This window comes from Trachemys scripta, chromosome 3 (genome assembly GCF_013100865.1).
Source record: "Trachemys scripta elegans isolate TJP31775 chromosome 3, CAS_Tse_1.0, whole genome shotgun sequence".
NCBI lineage: Eukaryota > Metazoa > Chordata > Testudines > Emydidae > Trachemys > Trachemys scripta.
The window spans coordinates 137,183,734-137,203,781 of record NC_048300.1 but is presented as its reverse complement, the minus strand read 5'-3'; the positions used below and the strand labels follow the sequence as shown (position 1 = coordinate 137,203,781).

General features: G+C 37.2%; 1 protein-coding gene across 5 annotated transcripts in view; it reads right to left on the bottom strand.

Annotated features, from left to right (window-relative positions):
• RNGTT (RNA guanylyltransferase and 5'-phosphatase) overlaps positions 1–20,048 on the bottom strand; it is a 412,738-nt gene that overhangs the window by 163,606 nt on the left and 229,084 nt on the right. For all 5 annotated transcript variants that reach the window (XM_034766053.1, XM_034766055.1, XM_034766058.1 and 2 more), the window contains one exon: positions 1,131–1,199. In XM_034766053.1, the coding sequence (XP_034621944.1) occupies positions 1,131–1,199 (69 nt within the window). The remainder of the gene's footprint in view (positions 1–1,130; positions 1,200–20,048) is intronic.

Sequence of the window (20,048 nt, the reverse complement as noted above, 5' to 3'; positions counted from 1 at the left end):
TATTTCTCTCAGGAAGCTTTTTGATGCATCCAATCTTTACTCTCAGTTCTTAGAGAGGAGTCACACATATATCATATTATGCAAATTTTTTAAAAAGTCAATTTTCACTTAAAATGGTATGCATTGTACAATTTTACCAAATTTTAAGGTATCATAGAATATCAGGGTTGGAAGGGACCTCAGGAGGTCATCTAGTCCAACCCCCAGCTCAAAGCAGGAACAATCCCCAACTAAATCAGTGTAGCAACACTTAAAATTTCCCTGAGGAAGCCAACTACATTGAGTACTCAGCCTTTGTTTCTAAGTAACTGATACAGAAAGATCTCACACTTTACGGCCTAGTTTGCACAAGTGACAAATAGTAGCAGCTGTGTAAAGTCACTGAACACCAACTTGTACTTAATCTGGTCTATTACCACTGTGGTTCCAGTGCTTGGTTACAGACCAATGCTTCAACAATCCAGAGGCTTCATAAAAACAGGAACTGAATGAGGGGGAACTGCTTACCTATTTATTATTTTGGTCTTTGTACCAAACTGCACACGTGAAATGGCACAAAGCAACCTCCTCCTCTGACTAAATTCCTATTAATGGTTCTAAAGACACACAGAAAACAGCATACAGCTTCCAATCAGTTCTGTAATGGCAATTTTATTAAGAACCAGGAGAAACAGAAATAACATCTTGCATCTGAAGAAGTGAGGTTCTTACCCACGAAAGCTTATGCTCCCAGTACTTCTGTTAGTCTCAAAGGTGCCACAGGACCCTCTGTTGCTTTTTACAGAAATAACAATGTATCTACGGCAGTGCCTAATTTGTAATGAAAGAGGTTCCAGGGCTCAAGCAATTTTTTTTACTTTCTTAAATGACACAGTCAGCCCAGAGGTGCCAGGGCTATGAACTGCCAATCCTAGAGATGCTGGGGATCAGCTCTGGAAAGCCCTGATAAATTAAGCACTGATTGACAGTAATTCCACCAAAGCAAAGACTTCCTGATGGTGAAAAATGTTCATTAGTAGCAGATGGTGAAAAATTTGTCATTCGCACAAGTGAAGGAATGTAACTGGAAGATTTCAATCCTATATTTTAAATGTATTAAGATAATAAAATTAAGTTCCATTGCAACTTACGCCTGTAGGCTGAAAAATCAGTCCATCCACTTCATGACTGACTTCTCTGGCAAAACTTCCTTCAAGAAGCTGTAAAACGGAAACAAAACAAAAATAATATTTCCAATATAGAGGAAAGTGTTTCATTTGCAAGATTCCACATTGACACAAGTTCCATAGTATTTCAGTAACCTCTTTTTTAAATAAATAAAATATCATTTAAAGCATGGGTTCAGAATCTGGGCAACATGAAAAATACAAGGAAAAAACAGATCTGGTGGAATTAAATTAACATATTTACAAATAATACTCAGACAAAAGTAGCAGGGATACCTCAAGCTACAGCACCAGTTTGAGAAAAACATTAGGGTTTGAAAAAGGATGTTTGGAAAACCTAATGATTCTATACACTTCAGAAAAGTACTGGTAACACAAAAGCTGTTCAAGGATGGGACAAGATACCGTATATACTCGATCATAAGCCGGTTCATTTATAACTCGACCCACCCCCCCCAAGATGGATAAGTAAAAACGGAAATTTTTTATAACCCGTTCATAAACCGACTCTATAATTCAGGGGTCAGCAAACTTTGGCTCCCGGGCCATCAGTATAAGCCACTGGTGGGACGAGATGGTTTGTTTACCTCGAGCGTCCGCAGGCACGGAGGTAAACCTAAGTAAACAAAGTGTCCCAGCGCGCCAGCTGCTTACCCTGAAGGGCCGGGACAGCAACTGGTGGGGAAATTTTTTGGGAGGGAGAAGCTGGGAGTCAGGGGAGTAACCCCTTTGACCACCCCCAGCCTGGGACCCCCACACTCTCCCCATCCCATCCCTTTCCACCTTATCTGGTCTGACTGGAGCTGCTCCGGCAGGCTGGGCAGCGTGGCCGTAACATGTTCCGGCAGGCTGGGCCGGGTGGCACAGCTGCAGTGTGCTCCAGCGGCGTGGCCACAGCCTACTCTGGGGGGCGGGGCCAAACAGCACGGCTGCAGCCTGCCAGCCCCGGAGCTGCAGCTGCTTCAGAGACTGGGGGGAGAGCAGCGTGGCCAGAAGCGGAGAGACTCTGGCCCCGCCTCTTCCCTTCTGGCTGTGCTGCCTCTCCTTGCTCCCGCTGTTGGGGGGAGGGACTGCGTCCCACCTCTCCCTCTCCATACACGTTCATAAGCCGACCCCCTTCTCTGGTGCTTCCCTTTTTTACTAAAAAAATTTGGCTTATGAAGGAGTATATCTGGTAGGTTTCTACAGAAATGCAATTAATAAAGTTGCTATTTTAAACATATGAAATACTATTTTTTTCAGATTACATTACATTTGAAAATAAAAGAAAATTTCCAGTGATTATATACAAAGTTTTTGTAAACCAGAATCCTTAACATGCATAACCCAGTAAAAACTATTGCACTAATTAAAGTCACCATCTGAATTAATGTGCTGTTATATATCACAGATTCTGACTTCTGTTGAGGTGAACATCAAGATTTATCTATCTGAGAGAAATATTTACCAAACCAAACAAAGAGGTCAGTATTTATGTCAAGTGACCACATATCTCAATATAACTAAATATGAAGTCTCTGAGAAAAATGACTTCATGGAAGCTGTGAGTGACCAGAAATTGTGAAAATCATGCCAGTTATATAGGTACCTAATATAATTTGTAATTTATAATATTGGCTTCTCTACAATCATCTAAAGCTGTGGGCTACCTTGGCAATGTTTGAAAAATAAATTAACAGATCAGTCAATTACCTCAAGATCAAATAAAACAGCAAAAACAGATATATAAAACAGTAAAATGCAACTAGCTTTAGGAAATTTTGAAAATTTTGGCCAAGTAGTGCCTCTCTTGGAATGATCTCATTTAAATGACAGGGACTTCTCAGTAACTAAGCTAGTACTTAAGGTGAATTAGTGTATCAGAATCCAGCCTAGAGTAAGGAATTAATTTAAAAAACATTGAAAGGTACCAGACAAAGATTTGTGTCTAACTGTAGATAATGCTACACAGCAGTGTAGCTCAACACACCACAAATAATCAGAATGCTAGTGTCCCCCCTGAGAAAAAGAATTACTTCAACTTGTGGCTGATAACCACGTGATAATTTACATTTTTTCTTTTTGCCAGACATACACATTTTATTTAAAACACAAATACAGTAATTGAAACATTTATGTTCCTTCTATAAAGAACAAAATATGAGAAGCATCATTCATTATTGCTTTCCTTATTCAGTTTTTAGAAATAATTTTATTAAAAACATTTTAAAATAGTTCTCAGGTGTGATCAAAAACTTAATTTTCAGTATAGGACTGGATGCTGAGTTGAAAATGATCCATTGAGTTGTTAATTTTCAGTACTGTACTGAATGTGAAGTCCTAGCACATACTCAGATAATCATATAGTTCGAGTGTCTGAAATTTGCAACTGAAACTCATGACCAGCAGCTATTAAAATGATTGAGATTTTTTTTTAATCTTCAGAGCTTGATCATCACATGAAAACCCCAGTAATTAGGAAAAAACCAACATATTAAAAATCTGGAATATTTACTAGATATTTGTTCAAAATTAAAAATAATTATTCATGCATTTCAAAGTAAAATGTAGTGAGTCACTGCTAATCTTTGCTCTAGATGACCAATGTTGGAGATCATGTTAAAAAAAACCCTTGATAAAGTATTTTTCTGCACTGCTGACTCTTTCAGGCTATGCATGAAATCTTTAATCGGGATTGTTTTTCCTGTTGCTGTCTGCTCTGGACCTGATCTTTGTATAAATTCAATTAAAAAAAAAATTAGGATAAGCAAGTGTTACAACTGAGTTTAAAAAAAACAGCAAAATCAGAAAACCCAAATTTTATCATATTAAGAAAGTGTTTAATGCTTTCTCTTATTTGAATAATTTGAAAAATTACTGCTTCTCTAAAATTACCAGTCCCATTGGATTAGCTCCCTTAGGTCCTTGGCTGCCCAATTTGATCAGGAAGAAACTCTCGTAGACTTGAACTTAGACTCTCCTCAACTTTTGAGGCATCTAAAGTTGCACTCTGCATGTACCTCAGTCAGTTACATATACTTCACCCTATTCACATGTTCAAATGTCAATCCCTTTCTGGACAGAACTGTTGGAGGATCTGCCTTGGGACCATCAGTGGTTTGCTGACCACAAAAATTGGCAGGGGCTACAGGAGCACACGTAGTACTGGAAACTACTTATTTTCTAAAAACTGATTAGATTTCAAGTATATCTTTACTTTTTTCATTTGACAGTGCTGTGTATATAGTTAATTACACTTCTCAGTATACTACACCCAATGATCTCCACATTCCTGCATTAAGCCCTACTGACTAACCCCACATGATGATAAGAGTGCTTAGAATGGCCCTCTCTTAAGAGAAGCTTTTCTTATGTGCAAAGATAAATAGGCTTGTCTTTCTGACATCTCCTCATGGATGTCCAGCCATCAGCTTCAACACCACGTGGGCAAAACAGAACTCTTGACCTTTCCTCCATCTCTCAGTCACCCTGGACATCACTATCCCCACGTCAGTCCTCAACTCTGAAGGCCCTTCATGGCCTATCCCCACCCTACCTATCATGTGCTATCAAGATATCTACTCCTGCCTCTGCTCTGCAAATGACGCTAGACTTCATCACCCAATATCAAATTTTAAAAGTAGCACCTTTATGTCTTCTATCATGCCATCCCTTATGCATGGGAGGAGGTCCCTGTAAACATCCACAATGTGACCTCATTGTCCTCCTTCAAATCCATCCTTAAAACTTTCCTTTGTCTTGATGCCCACTCCTCACTTTATATGAAGTATAAAGACCACCCGAATCCCTGCTTGGCGCTTAACTTTCAAAATGTCGAATCTAAACTTCTTTTGTTTTGCTGAATGAGATCATGGGGCTTTCATGAATGTGTATTGTGAAATCTCCACCTTAACTGAAGGGGCAAGGATGTTGAATCTTCAATAAAGATATGCTCTCTCTCAAGTGTTCATCAGGCACTGAATTTAAATAGGGGTCAAAAACCAAGAACAAATCTGTTAACAATTGATGACAATCCCTCATTACTCTTATGATGTCGTAATTTCTCAAATTTTACAGTTGTCAGAATCGTTAAGTATAATATTCCCAATATAAAAGACAAGCAGAGAGAGAGAGAGACCTGTGAGAATATTAATAGCACATCAAGAAGCAAAAAGGGATTCCCCCCCTCCCTTGCAAAGGTCACAGAAATAACTTCTCCCCTTCTTACTATACCTGTTAGTTTTTCTGTCATTTGGTCACTCAGTAGAGACCTATAAATAATGGACACTTGTCCTGCGAGTTGTGGAAGCAGCTGACTGGTTAGGGAGTTAATTTCATCTTTTAGTCCAATATGGGAAACTAAATTGTGAAGCAAAAAGAACAACAGGCCGGTTTTCTTGCCTATTATTACCATGATAGAAAATACCTTACAGTTTATTCTGATTAACCAAACCACAGAAAACAAACTAACAGGTAAGAGGATAAAGGTTTATTAAGTAAAGTAGTCTTAGTGCGGCTGGATTACAAGGGTTTTGCCATGAGGCTTTTATGTTATGCTGAGTGTGCTTGTATACTGCAGAATATGAAAAATATCTAAAACATTTGCTTCTATGTTTTAAGAAGCTTCTAAAAACAGTGGCATGAACAAAAAAGGGCTGCTTGAATTATGAGTAGACTTATATTAAATACTTTTTCACTATCAAAATTTTAATATTACGTTTTTAGTTGTACAAACTTCTAATTGTAGATACGCAAGATTCATCTTTAAATAAGCCTCCTATCTTCCTGTTTAATTTACCAAACATGTTAACATTTCTAATGAACGTGAACAGTATAATCTATTTAATCGGCATCATGATAAATGGCACACCTGCTTAACTGGGATGACTGCCAGGGAACAAATAAAATGCAATGCATTTCAATGATGCTTTGTACAAAAAAGATAAATGATGCACACAACCCAGTTTTGCTGGTACACTATACTTAGTAGTTTACTGGTATGAATTTCCACCTGTGAAGCCCTTGACTCACTTCAGGTAGTTTCCTGCTCTACACTGAACATTAAAAGAGGACATATTTCCTCCACATGGTTTACTATTTTAATCATTTATTATTCTTATTTTAAAAAGCAATTCATGAATGAAAATAATTGTTCCAGCTAATATGCAAATCCTGGCTTTTGATTTGCTGAAAACAACTGTTTAAAATGTGTGAATCAGGTGCAGACTTGGCAGAATTTGATTTTAATTTTTTTATAATCTCAAGGGATCAATGTTTATTTAAGCATTTTTTCTATTTATTGATTTATATTTTCACTCACTGTTGCAGGAAATTATGGGAGTGGGTCAGATAATTATTTAATAACAATGAGATTCAAATAGTGAAAGCTTTATAAACTGTTAGAACACAAATTTTCAACATCACATGCAAAAATATACAAAGTAAATATCCTTAAACCAACAAATCATACCTCTTTTTTCTATTCATTGACTAGTCCATTTGTAACAACGCTAATTCAAATGGTTAAATCACTGCATTTGGCCAAAATGTCTTACTTTGCCTATCTGTAAATTTCAATGATCATCAATGGAAATATTTTTTCATTAGTTTGTGTGTGTGCAGTGAAATTGACATTTACCAACAAAAATAAATCCTTCCAAGCATAGTCATGTGACAAGAAGACTTCTGTTTAAAAAAAATATTTCTCTTTAAAAAATATTGTTATCTGGAGCAATTTATTATTTTATTTATTATATAGTTTAATTAGTTTGCAACTGTAAATGTTATGGCTTGATTTTGATGAAACTATCTCTCAGCCAATGGGACAGTGTTTCCTGAATAGCGAGAAGGTGAATGATCAGCTTCCTGGGCCCCTATTTCTTCTTTAGAATTTAAAAAAAAAATCTGTTTGACAACAATGACAGCCAGGATTCTCCTAGAGGATGTTTTGGTGTCTAAAGCATTCCAAACAACACAATTTCTAGTCAATGGTTTGGTAGCTCTGAGGCAAGGCACCCAACTCTTATGGATTTTCAGAGGTAATTTCATATGAGAGAGAGATATACAGGAGTTTGAAACTTCCAGTCCATGCTCAGACAAATTCCTCTCCTGTCTCTTCCTTGCACACTTTAAAAAAAATATTATGAAACTGTAGATTTCTACAATCTGCTGGATATGAAATTTATTGATTTATTTGTATTAAGTAGTGATTTTCCACAAAATAATTTAACTGAGGCACCATAACCAAGATTTTATGAGTAATGTGTTAAATTACATTATATAACCATCTCTCTTAACCACTTAGCTATTTTGCTTAAAGTTCTGATGCAAAGGATCAGAAAATAATTGTTTTCCAGCAAATACCAATGATTGTTATGTATTAAACTCAAAGAGTTTATCATATGGAAAATTTCATTTTGCATTTCATTATATGAGACAAATATGCATCTGTGATTTTCCCAATCAATTTCAAAACTGCTGTAGGCTAACTTAACTCAGTTTAAACCCAAACTCTCATCAATTCTTCATGTACCAACCCTTAGGTATTATACCAAAGCCAAGTTCAAATTGCTCATCTATTTTTTTCTTCATAATGAAACTTGTGGGGGAAAGGACCGTTTGCTCAAAAGTATTAGAGGTAAAGCTATTACCTCACCTACATCTTGTCTCATGCAAATAAGTAACATTTTCATTAGCTATATCACATGCATATTGTTTGTGAGCCCTTAGACTGTGAGAACATTATAAATGTTAACTGTATGCAATCAAAAACAATATACATTAATGAAAACAATCTAAAAACATTTCAGAAATTATCAAATACTATGATGATGGGTACCCTAGAAATACCTTAGATAGACTAGATTCCCAGGTTTAAAAAAAAATAGCCGTAACTCTGAATTTCCTGAGTATCTAGTGCAGGGGTAGGCAACCTATGGCTCGCGTGCCAAATGCAGCACGTGAGCTGATTTTCAGCGGCACTCACACTGCCCGGGTCCTGGCCACCGCTCTGGGAGGCTCTGCATTTTAATTTAATTTTAAATGAAGCTTCTTAAGCATTTTAAAAACGTTATTTACTTTACATACAACACTAGTTTAGTTATATATTATAGACTTACAGAAAGAGACCTTCTAAAAATGTTAAAATGTATTACTGGCACGCAAAACCTTAAATCAGAGTGAATAAATGAAGACTCGGCACACCACTTCTGAAAGGTTGCCGACCCATGATCTAGTGTTTGATTGGGGGATAATTACAATATCCCTGTAATATTTTGACCCTTAATTTACTAATATGAAGTCTCAACCTTAACTTCATCTTAACAGTTCGTTGGCTGGGAATTTCTTTGACTTTTACAAAAAATATTAAATTTCATTCTTAAAAACTAATTAATAAAACTGAAGAGAATGCTATTGAACAATATTTCTAATAATCTGAAGACATGTAGCATCAACTTTAAATCATTTTTTAATTTTAACTTTTAATAGCTATTTGCCAGTACACAGCGCTTAATTTGTACCAGGGCTTTCCAGGGCTGAGCCCTGGCACCTCTAGGCTTAGCAATTCAGAACCCCAGCACTTTTGGGCTTGAGGCAACATTTATGAAAGTAAAAAATTGCTTCAGCTCCAGCACCTCTTTCATTACAAATTAAGCCATGCCAGTAAACCACAGCAGCTCAAAGTAGCCACTGTCCCAGCCAGCTAAACTGGGTTTAGGGGTGATCAGATTAACAGCACAGTACAAAGCAACCAAGTTGCAGCTGTCTTACTGGCTTAGAGGAGTGTGTTACATGAAAAGAGGAACTGAGCTCTTCCGGCTCCTCTGTTCCAGTTTATCTGCTTTTTAAGGACACCCTTATGTGTCTTCCCCTGACACTACACAGGGGAGCCAAGGCAGTGCCAAGGGGAGCCTTTCATGAACTGATGCCCACTCTAGCATGTAACCAAAGAACCTTTAGAAGGCAGTGACACCTGAGCCAAGTAATCTATCAGTAAGATACACATTTAGCCTCCCTCAGACCACTTACTCATTACAATCAATAGAACTGTTGCAAGCAAATTATCTTAGAAGAAAATTTAGTTGAGTTATAGCTTATATAAAATCATATAAACATAATATTCAGGAGTTATCTGAGTTATTGATCTGACCAGGACTGCAACCTATATAATTAGAACAATTAAATACAAGTCATTAATCATTAGCTTAATTACAACCTAATTTCTTCAAATATAGCTCAGGCTATATTTTTAGCTATAAGTCTGAAGAGTCAGTGTTATTCCATTATTTAAAGTAATTTGAAACAAAGAAATAATGACAGCTGATACATTTCTTAAATGATCTAGGGTCTGATTTTAACTAATGGATTTACTTGTACATTTGCTCAAAACATTAATTCTGTGCTCCAAGAGAAAGTACTGTAAGTTTGGAGAGGATACACTGTATTTCTCATAAGAGGTTTAATCCCTGCTTTAAATGAAAAAAAATGAAATGAAAAATGAAATATGGTTCTGCGACCAATGCCTCTATAATATTATTTATATTGACACAAACACTTTTACCGCTAGGAATATTTCTTTTTAGTTATCTTACCTCTGTTAAACAGAGAATTTCTTTCACCATGGGTGAAAGATTACCAAAACAACTCCTTTATCTAAATGTTTTAAAACTTTTTTAAAAGCCTTTTTTGCTAACACCTTGAAAAATTCTGATGTAGGAAGACATTCTGACAGGATAGATTAAAACAACAAGCACCTTTTACGATTAATATATGTCAGTATGCTTGGTGCTATACAGAAACAGAGGATGATACAGTCCCACCCTCAAAAAGGACATTAGTACTATGTAAAAAGAATATATTTACACCCACATCTAGTAGTGTATACTGAAACATTAAAACTTTATAACTTGTTTTAAGTAAATTTAAATTTTGTTACAAGATAGGATCTAATGAAGATTAATTTTCCTAACTGTTCAACAAAGATCAGTCTTGCAGTCTTTGATGCTCCCTCACTAATATTCTTTTTTAAGTGTCTTCTCTGTGAATTAACTTTTAGCCAACTTTAAGAACATTTATTTTCTATAATGTTTATAGTCTTTAACACAAGCCTAATAGGTTTGGTATATGCTCTAATAAAAGACTGCCATCATTTACAGCTTTAGATCTGTAAATGATGCCTCTCAATACAATTTCATATGTTCTCAAGCATATCATAGTTTGCAATGAGACATGCACAGATTACTAGCACTTAGTACTACTTATATTAAAAGGAAGCTAGTAATCCTGTCTCTGCACATCCTTCCTCTCCCCCCACTCCACCCATGCATCCCATCACCCTCCAATAAAGAGATAGACCTTGATCACGTCCCTACAAAACATCTGCAGCGTGAGTGTTTTGTTTGTTGTATTAAACTAGTTGTCTTTGCCTTCCAGGGCCTACATCGCTGACTTGGCCTCCTCTGCCTTCCTCCATGACACTTCCTTTCTACCAACGACAATGGCCTCAATACCCATTTCATCACCTTTTCATTTCCATGCCTTCTTGCAAGCTTCCCCTTATTTTACAAACTTCAATATAAAATTGATTTACTCCCAACTACTTGCACCTAAAAATCCAGGATGATGTTTTATACCCAAAGCAGGAGACATAGATCCTTTAACATTTATTGTGTTTTAACAGCATGCAATAATACTGATGAATGCAGTTGAATTAATTTAAAATATTTTTGGTATTAAGGTGAATATTTTTCATCATATTCTTTCTTAGCCAATAAGATATAAAGTGGTTTTTCACCTCTGATGTCTGTACAGAGAAAGATCTTTAAATAAAGGAACTCCGTGTTATACTCCAACAGGTCTGTACAGCGGATTTCTTACTTGTGTGGGAATACCTCCTGGAATCTGATTTGGATAAACAAAGTTTGAATGCTTATATGAATCTTTTTGTCTAGAAATCTGACTGGAGACTTCATGAGAATAGGCTTCTTGTGAGATTTCTGTTTTTTCCTTGTTATGACTAGGGCAAAAATATTTTGAGAATAACCTACCATGTGCTATTTAGGAAGCCCTAATTTTAGGTTACATCAAAAACTCCAATAGTGCATTAATTGTATTTTATTTTAAATTAATCAAACTCTTTAGCACTTCAAAAAAGTGTGGTTCATGTCTGCTTTGACTTTAGGTCAGTTACTTTATCATCAAAGCCAATTTGCACATGACTAATTTGTCTTTCCCCACCTCACTCAGACAATAACTTTTTACAAACGTAGGTCCATAAAACTGTTTGGAAGCCCTGGGGCTGTTGTCACGCACCCCCTCATTGTTTTGAACTCCAGCTTTCCAACTTTATTTACTGAAAGAGCAGACAGGAAGAAGAGACAGCCTGGAGCTGGTGCGGGACAAACATCTTCTGAGACTATGTACTAGGACAATGCTTGAGAATGGCATTAATTGCATACCGAGTCCCACTCCCAAAGCATTAGCCATATTCACCAGATCAGGCAATAAGAATTGACATCCAAAAAGCTAATTGAGGATTCAGCTCACTTGGCAACCCTGTAAAACACAGAGGAAACCTTATACAATAGGGACAAACATAGAATATGTTAAAAAACAAATATGGGGCTAGGAAAAGGGATGTGTAATTCAAGTTCTGAGAAAACTCATGCTCAAATTGATCTCCTGTTGAGACAAAGCATCTCTTACTTTTGATTCATTTATAAGTTTGATATTTATTGGGAATGTCTCTTTAAAATTGAGAGAATGGGGTCAAATTTTCAAAAATGCTTAAGTGACTTAGAGCCCTATGTCCCATTTTCAAATGTGGCTTGAGTCTCACTGAATGTCACTGGAACTAAGAAACTTTTCATAATGGCACATAGGTGTTTTTGAAAATTTTATCCTAGGCTTCCAAGTAAAGCCACTATAAAAATTGAGAGAAAATATGCATGCCCATGAAAAAAACTAAACGTGCAATTAAGTAAAATCACCTTGATCAATTACATAAAGATTTTGGCAAAAGGTGTATCAAAGCAATGAATACTAGATTTAAATAATGTCACAGGTAGGACATACTTAAAGGAGTAACAAAAAAAGAGAAGGCTCGTGCACTACAATGTTGAAGGGGAAGCCATGGAGTGTTACACAGAGCGTGGTGGAAGTGAATGATGGATCTCTTATCTTGTTGGTTTATGCTGGCTCCAGCCCCAGAGCAAGTTATAGCTGCCCAGCATCTGCTCTAACTTATGCCACCTAATGATTAGTGATCCATATCTGAGCTCCATCATACCTGGAGGTAAGACGGAAAACAAGCAAATGCCCATGTGCTGCAATGTGGGGAGAGTATATTTGCAGTGTCCATCCAGGATAGAGGAGACATTTTTGTTTCCTTTTAGGTTCTAAGGATAAGGAGAAGTTTAGGTTTATTTCACATGTTTGGGCTGCATAGTATGGGTGATGGTGTAACACTGAGTGAGGAGGAAGTGATATTTATTGTATATTTGGATTGAAGTGCATCTACAGGTAGGCAGAGAGATTTCGGTTTATACTCTGTAATATACCCTGGTGTTTCTCAATGTATTTGGGTATATTACCACTAAGATTTGTTTAATATACATTTTATTAGGAACCCAGAGACTTTATGGCATGAAATGCCAATGAAATAAAATATTATTTTATTAAGTAATAATTAGACTAGATTCACAAAAACAAACATCTTGTACTAAATTTAATATTTTTCCCATGAATATAATGAGCAGAAATGTCATTTAAGTCACATTGCACTTTCTGGGCTTTTATGGTCATCAGTGATGCTCTGAAATGTGGGCCAGGCAAAGAGAAGAAAACTGTTAGAGTAACTGTAGCAATTAAATTAAATGAAAAATTTAACTTCCTAATAATAAATTCTCTAAAGAAGTTTTAAACAGCTTGTGGAAAAACAAATAGTCCAAGATAAGTGTTTTATTTTCAGTGAAACACTCCATAACAATTTACTGTGATTTAACTGCCTAGGATACTCAAACCATCAACAGATTTATATTTTATTATGTACTTTAAAAGAAGCCTGATGTTCCCTGGCTGAAAAATGAATAGAAAAGCCATACTGGAAGAAAGCTGAGTTCTTGTAAATTCTACAATAGATTTTCATGCAAAGTCCAAATATATAATCCTTCATGTAACCACCCACTCTGGATAACACAGATTCTGGATGTAACAAACAAAAGTTGGAAAAACTGATTTGTCTAGATATACCATTGTGCACTCTAATTTGTAACATAGTTCTAAGTAAGAAGAATAAAGGCAAGCTTCATAAACTCATCCAATTATAAAATACTATTTAATAATATTACTTACTACTCCTTTTCTGAAGTGGGATCTGTTGCAGCAGATGAAATAATATGACAAATTATGGCGAAATCATAGGCAACTGACTAAGGGAGAATAAAATCTTGAATTGTCTTGGTGAAATTAAAAAAAAAAATAAAAATTCAACTATATTCCACACAAAAAACTACTCAGATTACATCCTGATCTACCAGTAAATTAACAACCATACTAAAAGGCTACAAATAACCCCTTTGCCAAGTTAATCATTTTGGCCTAAGACATTAAAAACATCCAATTACTGCAATAGATTTGTTTCCTATAAGAATGAAAGTAGATAATGGCAGCAGTGTGATACTGATGCTCACTAATATGATCAGGAGACTAATTAATATCCATGAATCATTTGTAGCATTCAAAACATGATTAATGTCAGGTCAAGTTTAACATGCGATAGGGTTTTATTAGTAATGCTCTGCTATCCCACAGATTGTCAGTTTTTTTAAGTAAGTGCCATCTGTTACACATGGGAATAGCCAACAGTCAAAACAAAAGCACTGTTGATACAACTGGTCACTCAAGTATGTTTTGGAAGTTCCACAGGACAATTACACCGATAATTCTAAACATACTAGAGTAGTGATTTTGTATATGGTTTCCTAAACAAAAATATATGCTAATGATAGTAAGTTTGTAGACCAATAAAGAGACAAAATAAATATGATTTTATTACACTAAAATTTAAGTTTGAATATAGAATCTTACTGTAATACTGGATATGATGAACAGGACATTACAAGCCAAAATCCTGTTGTGGGATTAATGCACATGACTTCATACCCCCATTCTGAAAATGTGCTCCTATATATAGGTTTATCTTCTTTGGGAAGCATTTCTGGCACAGAAAAACCCTTGTGACAGTATTTTGCCCTCATTTAAAAAAATTTAAAAGCACCCAATTAGAGTAACTACAAATTATATGACCCCAACCTACTGCTTGTGTGACCACGCCCTTATAGTTAAAGGGACAGCCATCTAGAAAATCACATTCCACATGATGATTTTGTATCAACTATACAAGTAGTACCCAATGTTTACTATAAAAAAAAAAAAAAGAGTAAAGGGAAACATCTTTATTTTTCCAGTTTGTTTACTTTGTAACATTTGACAGCACTTCATGTAAAGTCAGTTTTGTTGATCAGCTGCACTTCTCTCACATGCTAGCATGAGGACATCACTTCCATGTACTGTGCTGAGGGGAGTTACATACAGTACACACTTATACGGGTCCTCGAAAGCCTGTTCTACGAATAATAGTAAAAGCAAAGCTGTGTGGCCAGAGAGAAAGAAGGTGGGAGAAGACGTGGGATTCAAAACATTTGGTGGTGCAGCTCGTGGTCCACTCTCCCCAGGTTAAAAAAAACATTTATAAACACCAGCAGGGACACAGAAAAGAAACTGTTACTTGACTTACCTTACAGTAACTGGTGGCTCTTTAAAAATGTGTTGTCCATATACAATCCACAGATGATGTGCTTGTGCCCTGTGTGCTTGAGTTTGCATTCATTTGGCCAGCAGTTAGCACTGGAAGAGGGGGGCGAGGGGCATCCTGGTGCCCTGAGTATCTTCGTGTCCCTCCAACTGAGGGCTTAAGGGGGAGCAACCCCAACTACCTCTCAGTTTCTTTGCTAATACAGAATTCGGGTACTCTTAAGCTCCGTAGCAGAGGGGAAAGAGGGTGAGTCGTGGAAACTATGTGCACAACACAGATCAAAGAACCATAGTTACTGTAAGCAATGGTTTCTTTTCCTTTAAATTCTTGTTCATACACATTCCACTAGTGGTGATTCACAAGGAGTGACGAACTGATGGAGGTGGGTGCTGGAAATCTAATTAAATAAGTTCTAAGACAGCCCTGCCAAAAAAGCATCAGACTGTGATGTGTCTACTGTAGAGTAATGTTGTGTAGAGATATGTACAGAACAGCAGGTAGCTGCCCTACATATTTCTACTATGGGAACATTCCTCAAAGAAGCTATGGAAGTGTCACAACCCTCGGTGGACTGGGCTATGATGCTTTCAGGAGGGTCTGCTAGCTAATTCATAGCAGTCTAATACAACTAGTCATCCAATTACAAATTCTCTGGTTCAAACACACTGGCCCATCACCTTTTTTTTGCAAAAGGAAATGTTACTCATCCTGTGCACTAACTGCAGTTCAAGATGTCAGTCACTATGGGTGTGCCACTTCAGGTGTGCATGAGCCTCTTGAGCCTTTGATTAGAGATTCCTAGCTAGCAGGAATCCATTCGGACCACACATGAGGTGGCAGGCACCAAGGCTATATAGGGGTGCACAGATGAACTACCCTCTGTTCCTTTTCTACAGAATCCAGAACTGACAATAGTACTACAGAGCCAAATACTACAGAGGATTTAATGGCATGGAGCAGGGCATAATGCTTCCGAAAGGGATGAATTGAAGACCAGGTAGCAGCTCTGCATACCTCAGATACTGGGACATTCTTCAAAAATGCAGTAGATGTCACTTGCAATCTGGTTGAATGCGTTCTCACCCCTTGGCAGGGGGGTCGGGGGAGATGAGGACCAGCAAATACATAACAGTTATAGATACAACCTGATATCTATTTCAAAAGTCTTTGAGCAGAGCCCCCTATATCTGTCCACAAAGGAGATCAGTCCTACCAGGCAGCACACCCCTTTACAGCTACTCCTATGCAAAATCTCTGGCTCGGGCATGCTGGGCACCCCCTCTCCCCAAAGTAGAATACATGTCTGTATCACATCTCAAAGAACCACAGTTACAGTATATATCAGTTTCTTCAATAGTGAGTTTTGTTTTAGTATACTACATATAACTAAAACAATTTATAGATGGGAAAATTATTTTGTTTAAGGGTAGGTGAATGCTGTTTGCCATATCATGGATAACATAAACAGTTTATAAATGTGCAAAGGCCAGTGATCTTAACTTATCTAGTCTTACAAAACCAGGAATGTATTTTAATTCAGTTATTGAAAAGAAGCCATTCAAGGAACTCAGGCAAATGAATGAATTTAAGAATCTTAAATCTAAATTAAATTCTGTTTCTTTCTCTTTACCAAGCTTTAGCTTGTGTCATCTCTCCAGGAATACACAGTCTAAACAATCTGGTTTAACAGCAGCAGCTGTTAGTACCTTGAATTACAGTAGTATTTCAATATCCCAAGAAAACTTTAAATCAAATCTCTTTGGCAGAGTGTTTATAAACTCCATCCTATCCAACACATGTTGAAGCCTTTGTGATGTCCTCATGTTACAGAAGTGATACCCTACTGGAAGGTTGCTGCTTCTTTCTGTTGTTTGCTTGAAAGAGATGATGTTGAAATGAGTGTTGTTGAAGTTGGGAAACGGGAGCAGAGTGTTGCTGATTGCTCAATTCAGAGAGATTTATAAATTTCTTTCTATAACATTACTGAAGGCACACCTCTTTCTGGGCTTGCCTGGATTCAAATTTCCAGCTGCAGTCACCCTTTCATTGGTTCAATACCTTCATGGGTTGGTCCAGGTAACATCTTCAAGTTATTAATATGCAATTTGTGAATAACTATTTATCAAGATTCTAACTGCCTTTGTTTTTCTAATGGAAAATTCTCAGAGTATCTCTAAAGTTTAGAGTTTTAACTTTCCTTTATTTAATCCATTTTCTGAGATATCTCTTAGGCCTTGTCTACACTATCACGGTAAGTCGACCTAAGTTACACTACTCCAGTTACATGAATAATGTAAATGAAGTTGACGTAGCTTAGGTCAGCTTACCACAGGGTCTACACAACATTGTGACGATGGGAGACGTTCTCCTGCCAACTTACCTTACCCTTCTCTGGGAGCCAGAGTACCGGAGTCGACAGGAGAGCACCCTGCCATCTATTTAGCGGGTCTTCATCAGACCTGCTAAATCGACACCCGCTGCATCGATCGCAGCAGTGCCATTCTACTGGTAAGTGTAGACATGGCCTTAGTTCCATCAAGGTTTAATAGAAGCTGAAATTCTTCAAATGCATGTCATGCATAAGCATGTGCACGTCAATATAAGTCTTTCAGCGAATCTTTAAATTTAAATAGTCATTCAAGAAGGCATTGTCTCTAATATTTTTGGAGAAGCAACTCTTGTTTTTTTGAAAAGCAACAGAGGGTCTTGTGGCACCTTTAAGACTAACAGAAGTATTGGGAGCATAAGCTTTCGTGGGTAAGAACCTCACTTCTTCAGATGCAAGTCTCCAGGTGTCCACTTATTGTACATCAATCTGCAGTCTGTATGTGCAAGTGCACCTAGCTACACCTGACCTTCTATGGATAACATTACTGTTAGGTTTGCCTGGAAAAACTGAGACAAATAAAACCAACCTATTACATCTCCAGTTGACTGATGCCCCATCCTCAGACTGAGAACAGCAAGCCCATGCCATCTCGCAGGTTTGCTCATATTCAGGGGAGGATCCCCACTCCTGCAGACCAAGTGTGATTTCTCTACACCGCTTTGCTAGGGCAGCCAAGTGGGCATTCACACATGAAAGCTTATGCTCCCAATACTTCTGTTAGTCTTAAAGGTGCCACAGGACCCTCTGTTGCTTTTTACAGATTCAGACTAACACGGCTATCCCTCTGATACTTGTTTTTTTAAGTGTGCTAAGGAACTGCTTAAGTATTGTGGGATACCTAATTAATTCTCCAATGAATATAAATCTTCTATATTTAAATGGCTTCTTATATTCTTAGCCAATTCTATCAAATTACCTTGATATATTATTGCACATAAATTATTCACTATTCACATAACAGTATCAGGAAGTTGTTATATGATGGTTGGAATTTGGATACAAAATATTTGCAAATATACATCTCAAAAGAGGCTTATTCCATTTTTAAACATTTAAGGAATAAACAAGTTTTCTACAAAACATTCTTGAAGTATATCTATTTTCCTTAAAGTTAAATGAAGACTTCAGGGTGTTTATAAAATAATCCAATTTCAATAGAGATAATTTTGGAATTCCTAATGTGGTTTTAAACTGAGTTTTTTCTTTCTTTCAGAAAGGGAGAGGGGAGGAAAAAAATGTGATAAAAGGCTCCAGGCCTCTCTTGAAAAATCAGGTACTGTACATCACTTCTCTGAAATCCTAGAAGAACATCTTTATATACTAAGGCACACAGCAAGCAAAGAGGATCAGACATTGCAGAGTTTCAACTCAATACCAGGGGTGATGAGAATGAACTAAGGAGTAGCTGGGGTTGGCCGACCCTTTATTCCCTTGACTGGAGGCATGAGGACACTCAGGGTACAGGCATAGCCCCCAGCTGACACCGCTGTCCGAAAGAATCCGAACTCAAGTGACACAAGGTACAAGCACACCATCAGTGGAATGTATATGAACAAGCACCTGGAGAACCCCTGCCTCTTCCTCATAGCAATGGGGCTGATTCAAACACTTAAGTCTATCTAGGCAAAGCAAAAGAAACATTTTCAATATGCATAATCAAATACATATTTTCTTCTTAACTCAAGTCTCTCTCTCCCACCTCATTGATGGCCACAGATTAGACATCTGTGATTTAAAGAAAAGCCATTTTTAAAACAGTAAATTGCACTACACCTGGAATTAATGCATATGGCATAGGTTTTGGTATCTATTTTTGCCCCTTTTCAACCCGAGCAGCTAGTCAAAATTTGGGGCCCTGCAGGTGTTCCATTTGGGAGCAGAAATTGGTGATAGCCCAGTATTTCCTTGATGCAGTTTTGTTAATTGACAATGAATGTACAAAGTCCTGTGTCTTTGAATACAGAAGGAATCAAAGAGCAGGAAATAGCTTCTTTTGCTCACAGTACCTGGAGCAGTCTTTTCGCTTTGAACCCTAACTCAAAAACCTCCCCCTAGGTTTCTTCCAGGGTAGCCACCATGTTTTCAACTGCTCCTTTAGGCTCTTTCTCGCTCTTTTTCCCAGTTTTTTCCCCATTTTGCCTTCCCAGGCCCCAAAACTATACTTCAGCCAAAAGCTACTGAGAGAGTTCACACACTTTTGGCTTAGGTCAGAGCTTAGGCTTACAGATATATTAACTGAAGGGTTAGTGTGATGCTGTATAGAAAGAAAGATGACCATGTGTACAGTATTACCACTGATGTGCATCCGAAGAAGTGAGGTTTTTACTCACAAAAGCTTATGCCCAAATAAATCTGTTAGTCTTTAAGGTGCCACCAGACTCCTTGTTGTTTTTGTAGATACAGACTAACACGGCTACCCCCTGATACTTGACACCACTGATGTGGTAATTTTGATAATTCTTATGCAAAGTATGCCTTGGAATGTATCATCGGAAAAGTTGAGATCTGTTGAACAGTGTTATCCTGTTTATGTGTGTGTATTATCATTGTGTATGAAGTTATAAATCTTTGCTATGTTTTTACATCTCAGAACATGTGTTCCAAGGTAATACCACAAGACAAATTTACATGAAGACCAGCCAGCCAAGTTCATGGGCCATTAAGGAGACTCCACACTTCCAGCACTCCTTCCAAGGACACC